This window comes from Salvelinus fontinalis, unplaced genomic scaffold (assembly GCF_029448725.1).
Source record: "Salvelinus fontinalis isolate EN_2023a unplaced genomic scaffold, ASM2944872v1 scaffold_0170, whole genome shotgun sequence".
NCBI classification, from domain to species: Eukaryota; Metazoa; Chordata; class Actinopteri; order Salmoniformes; family Salmonidae; genus Salvelinus; species Salvelinus fontinalis.
In genome coordinates this window covers 168352-179537 of record NW_026600379.1, presented here as the reverse complement: position 1 = coordinate 179537, position 11186 = coordinate 168352, and the positions used below count along the sequence as shown (strand labels likewise).

General features: G+C 49.2%; 1 protein-coding gene across 1 annotated transcript; it reads left to right on the top strand.

The window, feature by feature from the left end:
• The first annotated feature begins 4140 nt into the window (after positions 1 to 4140).
• LOC129844077 (uncharacterized) lies at positions 4141 to 9816 on the top strand. Its single transcript, XM_055912445.1, has 6 exons — positions 4141 to 4295; positions 4518 to 5310; positions 6871 to 7110; positions 7695 to 7854; positions 7980 to 8039; positions 8276 to 9816. The coding sequence occupies exons 1-6, from the start codon at positions 4141 to 4143 to the stop codon at positions 8785 to 8787; spliced, it is 1920 nt and encodes a 639-aa protein (XP_055768420.1). The 3' UTR covers positions 8788 to 9816.
• The last annotated feature ends 1370 nt before the right edge of the window (positions 9817 to 11186 follow it).

Sequence of the window (11186 nt, the reverse complement as noted above, 5' to 3'; positions counted from 1 at the left end):
TGATCTGTAGTAGGGTTGGAAGGTTAGACAGGTTGTATGTATCTGATCTCTACTGTAGTAGGTTTGGAAGGTTAGACAGGTTGTATGTATCTGATCTCTACTGTAGTAGGGTTGGAAGGTTAGACAGGTTATATATATCTGATCTGTAGTAGGGTTGGAAGGTTAGACAGGTTGTATGTATCTGATCTCTACTGTAGTAGGGTTGGAAGGTTAGACAGGTTGTATGTATCTGATCTCTACTGTAGTAGGGTTGGAAGGTTAGACAGGTTGTATCTGATCACTACTGTAGTAGGGTTGGAAGGTTAGACAGGTTGTATGTATCTGATCTCTACTGTAGTAGGGTTGGAAGGTTAGACAGGTTGTATGTATCTGATCACTACTGTAGCAGGGTTGGAAGGTTAGACAGGTTGTATGTATCTGAACACTACTGTAGTAGGGTTGGAAGGTTAGACAGGTTGTATCTGATCACTACTGTAGTAGGGTTGGAAGGTTAGACAGGTTGTATGTATCTGATCTCTACTGTAGTAGGGTTGGAAGGTTAGACAGGTTGTATGTATCTGATCTCTACTGTAGTAGGGTTGGAAGGTTAGACAGGTTGTATGTATCTGATCTCTACTGTAGTAGGGTTGGAAGGTTAGACAGGTTGTATGTATCTGATCTCTACTGTAGTAGGGTTGGAAGGTTAGACAGGTTGTATGTATCTGATCTCTACTGTAGTAGGGTTGGAAGGTTAGACAGGTTGTATGTATCTGATCACTACTGTAGTAGGGTTGGAAGGTTAGACAGGTTGTATGTATCTGATCACTACTGTAGTAGGGTTGGAAGGTTAGACAGGTTGTATGTATCTGATCACTACTGTAGCAGGGTTGGAAGGTTAGACAGGTTGTATGTATCTGATCTCTACTGTAGTAGGGTTGGAAGGTTAGACAGGTTGTATGTATCTGATCTGTAGTAGGGTTGGAAGGTTAGACAGGTTGTATGTATCTGATCACTACTGTAGTAGGGTTGGAAGGTTAGACAGGTTGTATGTATCTGATCTCTACTGTAGTAGGGTTGGAAGGTTAGACAGGTTGTATGTATCTGATCTCTACTGTAGTAGGGTTGGAAGGTTAGACAGGTTATATATATCTGATCTGTAGTAGGGTTGGAAGGTTAGACAGGTTGTATGTATCTGATCTCTACTGTAGTAGGGTTGGAAGGTGAGACAGGTTGTATGTATCTGATCACTACTGTAGTAGGGTTGGAAGGTTAGACAGGTTGTATGTATCTGATCTCTACTGTAGTAGGGTTGGAAGGTTAGACAGGTTGTATCTGATCTCTACTGTAGTAGGGTTGGAAGGTTAGACAGGTTGTATGTATCTGATCACTACTGTAGTAGGGTTGGAAGGTTAGACAGGTTGTATCTGATCTCTACTGTAGTAGGGTTGGAAGGTCAGACCGGTTGTATGTATCTGATCACTACTGTAGTAGGGTTGGAAGGTTAGACAGGTTGTATGTATCTGATCTGTAGTAGGGTTGGAAGGTTAGACAGGTTGTATGTATCTGATCTCTACTGTAGTGGGGTTGGAAGGTTAGACAGGTTGTATGTATCTGATCTGTAGTAGGGTTGGAAGGTTAGACAGGTTGTATGTATCTGATCTGTAGTAGGGTTGGAAGGTTAGACAGGTTGTATCTGATCTCTACTGTAGTAGGGTTGGAAGGTTAGACAGGTTGTATGTATCTGATCACTACTGTAGTGGGGTTGGAAGGTTAGACAGGTTGTATCTGATCTGTAGTAGGGTTGGAAGGTTAGACAGGTTGTATGTATCTGACCACTACTGTAGTAGGGTTGGAAGGTTAGACAGGTTATATGTATCTGATCTGTAGTAGGGTTGGAAGGTTAGACAGGTTGTATCTGATCTCTACTGTAGTAGGGTTGGAAGGTTAGACAGGTTGTATCTGATCTCTACTGTAGTGGGGTTGGAAGGTTAGACAGGTTATATGTATCTGATCTCTACTGTAGTAGGGTTGGAAGGTTAGACAGGTTGTATGTATCTGATCTCTACTGTAGTAGGGTTGGAAGGTTAGACAGGTTGTATCTGATCTCTACTGTAGTAGGGTTGGAAGGTTAGACAGGTTGTATGTATCTGATCTCTACTGTAGTGGGGTTGGAAGGTTAGACAGGTTGTATGTATCTGATCTCTACTGTAGTAGGGTTGGAAGGTTAGACAGGTTGTATCTGATCTCTACTGTAGTGGGGTTGGAAGGTTACGTGACAGTTTTTATTACAGGGGCTGAGGATGTTAAGGTTCTCTCAAACGCATTAAAGGTGTATGAGGGGGCCTCCTCAGCTTCAGACGGGGTCCGCTCCACGGTTACCAAGGGGGCTTCAGACGGGGTCCGCTCCACGGTTACCAGGGGGGCTTCAGACGGGGTCCGCTCCACAGTTACCAGGGGGGCTTCAGACGGGGTCTGCTCCACAGTTACCAGGGGGGCTTCAGACGGGGTCTGCTCCACGGTTACCAGGGGGGCTTCAGACGGGGTCTGCTCCACAGTTACCAGGGGGGCTTCAGACGGGGTCTGCTCCACGGTTACCAGGGGGGCTTCAGACGGGGTCTGCTCCACGGTTACCAGGGGGGCTTCAGACGGGGTCTGCTCCACAGTTACCAGGGGGGCTTCAGACGGGGTCTGCTCCACAGTTACCAGGGGGGCTTCAGACGGGGTCTGCTCCACGGTTACCAGGGGGGCTTCAGACGGGGTCTGCTCCACGGTTACCAGGGGGGCTTCAGACGGGGTCTGCTCCACGGTTACCAGGGGGGCTTCAGACGGGGTCTGCTCCACGGTTACCAGGGGGGCTTCAGACGGGGTCTGCTCCACGGTTACCAGGGGGCTTCAGACGGGGTCCGCTCCACGGTTACCAGGGGGGCTTCAGACGGGGTCTGCTCCACGGTTACCAGGGGGGCTTCAGACGGGGTCTGCTCCACGGTTACCAGGGGGCTTCAGACGGGGTCCGCTCCACGGTTACCAGGGGGGCTTCAGACGGGGTCTGCTCCACGGTTACCAGGGGGGCTTCAGACGGGGTCTGCTCCACGGTTACCAGGGGGGCTTCAGATGGGGTCCGCTCCACGGTTACCAGGGGGCTTCAGACGGGGTCTGCTCCACGGTTACCAGGGGGGCTTCAGATGGGGTCCGCTCCACGGTTACCAGGGGGGCTTCAGACGGGGTCTGCTCCACGGTTACCAGGGGGCTTCAGACGGGGTCTGCTCCACGGTTATCAGGGGGCTTCAGACGGGGTCTGCTCCACGGTTACCAGGGGGCTTCAGACGGGGTCTGCTCCACGGTTACCAGGGGGGCTTCAGACGGGGTCTGCTCCACGGTTACCAGGGGGTTTCAGACGGGGTCTGCTCCACGGTTACCAGGGGGCTTCAGACGGGGTCTGCTCCACGGTTACCAGGGGGGCTTCAGACGGGGTCTGCTCCACGGTTACCAGGGGGGCTTCAGATGGGGTCCGCTCCACGGTTACCAGGGGGCTTCAGACGGGGTCTGCTCCACGGTTACCAGGGGGCTTCAGACGGGGTCTGCTCCACGGTTACCAGGGGGGCTTCAGACGGGGTCTGCTCCACGGTTACCAGGGGGCTTCAGACGGGGTCTGCTCCACGGTTACCAGGGGGGCTTCAGACGGGGTCCACTCTACGGTTACCAGGGGGGCTTCAGTTGGGGTCCACTCTACGGTTACCAGGGGGGCTTCAGACGGGGTCCACTCTACGGTTACCAGGGGGCTTCAGACGGGGTCTGCTCCACGGTTACCAGGGGGGCTTCAGACGGGGTCCACTCTACGGTTACCAGGGGGGCTTCAGACGGGGTCCACTCTACGGTTACCAGGGGGGCTTCAGACGGGGTCCACTCTACGGTTACCAGGGGGGCTTCAGACGGGGTCCGCTCCACGGTTACCAGGGGGGCTTCAGTGGGGCAGAGATGGGATGAAGACTTTTTTTTTATTTTCTAGGCTCCGATGTCTTTCAGAATAAGAACTGGGAGGGTGTAGTGGAGAAAGTGTGTGCCAGACTGTCAAGATGGAAATGGGTGCTACCCCAGCTGTCTTATAGGGGAAGGGTACTGGTAGCTAATAATCTTGCTGCCTCTACCCTGTGGCACAGACTAATGATTTTACAGCCACCGGGGGGTCTGATACAAGAGCTTCAGAGGACCCTTGTCAATTTCTTCCGGTCTGGACAACATTGGATTAAAGCTGCAGCCCTGTACCTGCCACTGCACGAGGGTGGGCAAGGCCTGGTGGACATTTCTTCCAGCATCATGTGGGCCCAATGCAGCCTAAAATATTGTCTCAATGTAGCCTGTCCACATTTGGGCAAAGCACCTTTGCTCGACGGCTCCAGGTTGTCCCTAACACTGTACCCAAACCGGTCACACTGTACCCAAACCGGCCACCATTGTGTGCAAATTGACTTTGTCCCCCCACACCAAACGTGATAACCACACGCATGTTAAAATGGGTCTGATGATGTGCTGATTGTTAGTGCTGCGGTGGGGGCGTTAGAGGAGGATGGAGGGTCTGATGATGTGCTGATTGTTAGTGCTGCGGTGGGGGCGTTAGAGGAGGATGGAGGGTCTGATGATGTGCTGATCGTTAGTGCTGCGGTGGGGGCGTTAGAGGAGGATGGAGGGTCTGATGATGTGCTGATTGTTAGTGCTGCGGTGGGGGCGTTAGAGGAGGATGGAGGGTCTGATGATGTGCTGATTGTTAGTGCTGCGGTGGGGGCGTTAGAGGAGGATGGAGGGTCTGATGATGTGCTGATTGTTAGTGCTGCGGTGGGGGCGTTAGAGGAGGATGGAGGGTCTGATGATGTGCTGATTGTTAGTGCTGCGGTGGGGGCGTTAGAGGAGGATGGAGGGTCTGATGATGTGCTGATTGTTAGTGCTGCGGTGGGGGCGTTAGAGGAGGATGGAGGGTCTGATGATGTGCTGATTGTTAGTGCTGCGGTGGGGGCGTTAGAGGAGGATGGAGGGTCTGATGATGTGCTGATTGTTAGTGCTGCGGTGGGGGCGTTAGAGGAGGATGGAGGGTCTGATGATGTGCTGATTGTTAGTGCTGCGGTGGGGGCGTTAGAGGAGGATGGAGGGTCTGATGATGTGCTGATTGTTAGTGCTGCGGTGGGGGCGTTAGAGGAGGATGGAGGGTCTGATGATGTGCTGATTGTTAGTGCTGCGGTGGGGGCGTTAGAGGAGGATGGAGGGTCTGATGATGTGCTGATTGTTAGTGCTGCGGTGGGGGCGTTAGAGGAGGATGGAGGGTCTGATGATGTGCTGATTGTTAGTGCTGCGGTGGGGGCGTTAGAGGAGGATGGAGGGATGCTGCTTTCCTTCCATACCCCGGAGCTGGGGGAGTTCAAGGAGCTGGGGGAGTTCAAGGAGCTGGGGGAGTTCAAGGAGCTGGGGGAGTTCAAGGAGCTGGGGGAGTTCAAGGAGCTGGGGGAGTTCAAGGAGCTGGGGGAGTTCAAGGAGCTGGGGGAGTTCAAGGAGCTGGGGGAGTTCAAGGAGCTGGGGGAGTTCAAGGAGCTGGGGGAGTTCAAGGAGCTGGGGGAGTTCAAGGAGGTGGGGGAGTTCAAGGAGTTGGGAAAGAAGGCCATGTACAGAATATGTGTAAAGGTGTCCCATGTCTCTTCCCTGGAAGGGGTAAAATCGATGAGGTGGGCGGGTGTGTTGGGTCAAAGGTGCCTCCCCAAAAGGCTGTTGGCGATCATTATACAAACTGCCGATTGATAAGAGGACAGCTGACCTCCAATGGGGGATCATACATGGAGTCATAGCCACCAACATGCATCTGGTACATCTGGACCCTACTGTTGGGGAGGGGGGGGGGGGGGTGTCCAATATGCATCTGGTGCACCTGGACCCTACTGTTGGGGAGGGGTGTCCAATATGCATCTGATGCACCTGGACCCTACTGTTGGGGAGGGGTGTCCAATATGCATCTGGTGCACCTGGACCCTACTGTTGGGGAGGGGTGTCCAATATGCATCTGGTACACCTGGACCCTACTGTTGGGGAGGGGTGTCCAATATGCATCTGGTATACCTGGACCCTACTGGTGGGGAGGGGTGTCCAATATGCATCTGGTATACCTGGACCCTACTGTTGGGGAGGGGGGGGGGGGGTGTCCAATATGCATCTGGTACACCTGGACCCTACTAATTGGGGAGGGGGGGGGGGGGGTGTCCAATATGCATCTGGTACACCTGGACCCTACTGGTGGGGAGGATTGTCCAACATGCATCTGGTACACCTGGACCCTACTGTTGGGGAGGGGTGTCCAATATGCATCTGGTATACCTGGACCCTACTGTTGGGGAGGGGTGTCCAACATGCATCTGGTACACCTGGACCCTACTGTTGGGGAAGGTTGTCCAATATGCATCTGGTACACCTGGACCCTACTGTTGGGGAGGGGTGTCCAATATGCATCTGGTATACCTGGACCCTACTGTTGGGGAGGGGGGGGGGGGGTGTCCAACATGCATCTGGTATACCTGGACCCTACTGTTGGGGAGGGGTGTCCAATATGCATCTGGTATACCTGGACCCTACTGTTGGGGAAGGGGGGGGGGGTGTCCAATATGCATCTGGTACACCTGGACCCTACTGTTGGGGAGGGGTGTCCAACATGCATCTGGTACACCTGGACCCTACTGTTGGGGAGGGGTGTATGGGGTATTATGTATATATATATAGTATATGGGGTATTCAGAGGCTGTTGTGTCCAGTTACTGTAGACGAGGAATTGATGTGTAACTGGTTTTGTATGGTGGGCTCCCAGACCCAATGAAGATGATTTAAAACTCAAACTCTGTCTCTCTCTCTCTCTCTCTCTCTCTACAGCGCTCTGCACAGGCAGCAGTGGAGGACAGTGATGAGATCTTTACTGAGCTGATCCGCTCCCTTGAGAGAAGGAGCTCTGAGGTGAAGGAGCTGATCAGAGCCCAAGAGAAGGCTCAAGTGAGTCAAGCTGAAAGACTCCTGGAGCAACTGAAGCAGGAGATAGCTGAGCTGAGGAAGAGAAGCACTGAGCTGGAGCAGCTCTCACACACAGAGGATCACATCCATTTCCTCCAGGTAACTAAACTGTCTTGTTACATGTGATATGAAATTAACTTCATGTGAAACTATTCATCTACATCATTATGTTGTCCTGTCTGTCTTTCTGTCTGTCTCTCTCTCTCTCTGTCAATCTCTCTCCTTCTCTCTTTCTGTCCCTCTCTCTCTCTCTCTCTCTCTCTGTCCCTCTCTCTCTCAATTCAATTCAATTCTCTCTCTCTCTGTCCCTCTATCTCTCTCTCTATGTCCATCTCTCTCTCTATGTCCATCTCTCTCTCTCTGTCCCACCCTCTCTCTGTGTCCCTCTGTCTCTCGCTCTCTGTTTCTGTCCCTCCCTCTCTCTCTGTCCCTCCCTCTCTCTCTGTCCCTCCCTCTCTCTCTCTGTCCCTCCCTCTCTCTCTGTCCCTCTCTCTCTCTCTCTCTTTCTCTCTCTCTTTTTCCTCTCTGTCTCTCTCTCTCTGTCTCTCTCTGTCTCTCATTCTTTCTGTCCCTCTCACTCTCTCTCTCTCTCTCTGTCCATATCTCTCTCTCTGTCCCCCCTCTCTCTCTCTCTCTGCCCCCCCCCCCTCTCTCTCCCTCTCTGTCTCTCTCTCTCTCTCCAGAGTTATCAGTCTCTCTCCAGTATCTGTGTATCTTCAGACTTACCCAGCATCGTTGTCCGTCCTCTTCAGTACTTTGGAGATGTGAGTAAGACTGTGTCTGAACTGAGAGAGAAACTAGAAGACTTCCTTAAAGGAGAATGGACCAAGATCTCCACTACAGGTGTGTTGAAAACAATAAGAACATCAACTTTAGACCATTGAAAGTTCCCTACTAGTCATATACATGTGGAATATGGTCTGATGATAACATTCCCTCTCTCTGTCAATGTGTTTGTGTGTCTGTAGTGAATATAGTGGATGTTGTACTGCCTCCAGAGCCCAAGACCAGAGAACAGTTGTTACAATGTGAGTCTCTTTATTGTGAAATAACTAACAGTCTCTTTTTACTGACACTCCTAACAATCCCTCTAGAAATATATAGCAATAGTAGATCTAATCAAAGACTGGGTATCTATCTGACTCCTCATATTTCTCTGATTTGATCTCTGCTGTGCTCTAATCAAAGACAGGGTAGATACAGTATCTGACTTAACTTATTGTTCTGACTCCCCTCATTGGTCTCTGCTCTGCTCTTCTCCCAGATTCCTGTCAGCTCACACTGGACCCAAACACAGCAAACACACACCTCTCTCTGTCTAAAGGGAACAGAAAGGTGACCTATACAGACCAAGTCCAACAATATCCTGACCATCCAGAAAGATTCACCTACTGGTGGCAGGTTCTGTGTAGAGAGGGTCTGTCTGGACCCTGTTACTGGGAGGTGGAGTGGAGTGGGGATTGGGTTAATACAGTAGTCTCATGTAAAGACATCAGCAGAACAGAGGAAGATGCTGGATTTGGAGACAATAACAAGTCCTGGAGTTTAGAGTGCTCTAGTGATGGTTATTATTTCAGACACAATAATGTTAAGACTAAAGTATCAGGCCCTCAGTCCTCCAGAGTAGGAGTGTACCTGGATCACAAGGCAGGTACTCTGTCCTTCTACAGTGTCTCTGACACAATGACCCTCCTCCACAGAGTCCAGACCACATTCACTCAGCCCCTCTATCCTGGGTTTTATCTCTATGGTACTGCTGAGCTGGTTAAACTGTAGTAGGGTCCACATAGAAACTAGTCATGCTGGTGTAGTCTATAGCTGAGCTGGTTAAACTGTAGTTGGGTCCACATAGATACTAGTCATGCTGGTGTAGTCTATAGCTGAGCTGGTTAAACTGTAGTTGGGTCCACATAGATACTAGTCATGCTGGTGTAGTCTATAGCTGAGCTGGTTAAACTGTAGTAGGGTCCACATAGATACTAGTCATGCTGGTGTAGTCTATAGCTGAGCTGGTTAAACGGTAGTAGGGTCCACATAGATACTAGTCATGCTGGTGGTGATGGTCCCCAGATGTGATGATTCTTTTATCTTTTATCTAGTTTTATCTACAATGATTTAACTGATTTGATCTTCAGAAGATGTTATGAATTAAAATTCATTGTTTTCATATTTTAGTAATTGCAATGTTTTAATCTTGTACATTTCCATGAATCATGATGTCTGGTGTTGATGTATATTGGTTGTCATTCAGAACCATTGATATGTTTTCTCAGTTGGTTCTCTGTCTCTATGTAATTCTCCTCAGTATCATTGATCAGCTTGTTGGTCCTAATTGATGTGTTCTCTGTCACCTGGAGCTGCATGGAAAATGGTCCAGGAACTAAAGGACAATTCAGGACTAGTCAGCCCACTACAAGCTGGTATCACTTATTTCTACTAAACTATATGGACTGGTTTCCCAGACACAGATTAATCCTAGTCCTGGACTAAAAAGTATGTTCAATGTAGATGTCCAGGAAACCGTCCCTAAATGTGTCATCTTTCATCCTCCCATACTGCTCAGTCCAGCAACATTAAACCTGTCCAGCAGGTGGTGCTATTGACCAAACAATAAAACCAGCAGATATCTTGACTTGCCACTCAGTATATCAGTAATGTTCAGAATAGTACTTTAATATCATTGGAGATTGATGGTCTTTTTAATCCACTATCCAGAGTCAGGAACAGATGAAGTTAGGTCTGCTACTGTTCAGTGATTAAATATGATTTATGGTGATGGGAAATAATAAAAAACACTAAACTTCATCTAGTAATAGTTTTCCTTTGTTATTTATTCCAAGGTGTGTCTTTAACTTGTAAATGTATTGTGTGGAGGTGAGCTAGTGGTGTGGCTGATAGAATAGAATGAAAAGGGAGGAGGGGAGGAAGAGGGGAGGAGTGAAGGGCTGTTCAAGAAACCAGATGAGGAAGAGGAAGATGTTCAGGGGAATTACTGTCTCTGTTCCAAATGGTTCCCTATTCCCTCCGTAGTGCACTACGGTGCTTCTGACCAGGTCTAAAGTAGTGTTCTACGTAGGGAATAGGGTGCAGATTTATTACAATATCATGCTTTTGTGTTTGGCACAACAATATACGCTGCAGATATATCAGACAGATGAGGGAGAGAGAGATTTTCATCCAGGAGTTAGTGTCTCTGTTCCAAATAGCTCCCTATTCCCTGCGTAGTGCACTAGGCTTCTTATAACCAGGTGTAAAGTAGTGTTGTAGATGTTAGATTGTTTCTCCCTGTCATTACAACATGACAATATGGTCATGACTTTAGTGGTTTCCTCCTCTTTGTTTTTATTGTTATGTTGTTATGTGTGTTGTCAGGTTGTTCCTCTGTGTTCCTGATTGAAAATCCATTAACAATGAATCACAAACTAATGATATTCCAGTTGTGTTGAGACAACTTCATGTCTGACATCCCCCAGTTCTGATCAGACCCATTGAACTGGGTCACATTCTGAATGGGGACTTGTATTGATAGTCCATACTGGACCTGACTGTGGTTAACCAGACTGGAGGGGTTCTGTTCAGACCCATTGAACTGGGTCACATTCTGAATGGTGACTTGTATTGATAGTCCATACTGGACCTGACTGTGGTTAACCAGACTGGAGGGGTTCTGATCAGACCCATTGAACTGGGTCACATTCTGAATGGTGACTTGTATTGATAGTCCATACTGGACCTGACTGGTTAACCAGACTGGAGGGGTTCTGATCAGACCCATTGAACTGGGTCACATTCTGAATGGTGACTTGTATTGATAGTCCATACTGGACCTGACTGTGGTTAACCAGACTGGAGGGGTATCTGATCACATATTCCCTCATCTCCACAACTTTATCTGATGTTCTCTCTCTGCCTCTCTCTGTGTGTGTGTGTGTGTGTGTGTGTGTGTGTAGAAAGCAGACAACCTCAATATGGTTTCATTCCTGTAGTTATCAGAACACATGGGGTGTGTAACAATTATCTCTCCTTTCTAAGTGTGAACTTGTCCACTTCCCTTCATGGATTTAAAGGAAATGACTGGTATATGTAAACTCCCTCTACCCCATGTCAACACCAATCCAATGCTTTTACATTTGTGAGGAGTAGAGAAGGAAAGCTACATTTCACAACTCTTAGTA

Bases quoted from the DNA above. Each gene is read 5' to 3' on its own strand.
- LOC129844077 (XM_055912445.1), top strand. From the start codon at position 4,141: ATGATTTTACAGCCACCGGGGGGTCTGATACAAGAGCTTCAGAGGACC. The intron at 4,296-4,517 runs GTGGGCCCAATG...GCTGATTGTTAG, and splicing joins GACATTTCTTCCAGCATCAT to TGCTGCGGTGGGGGCGTTAG. The intron at 5,311-6,870 runs GTTAGTGCTGCG...CTCTCTCTCTCT, and splicing joins GGTCTGATGATGTGCTGATT to CTACAGCGCTCTGCACAGGC.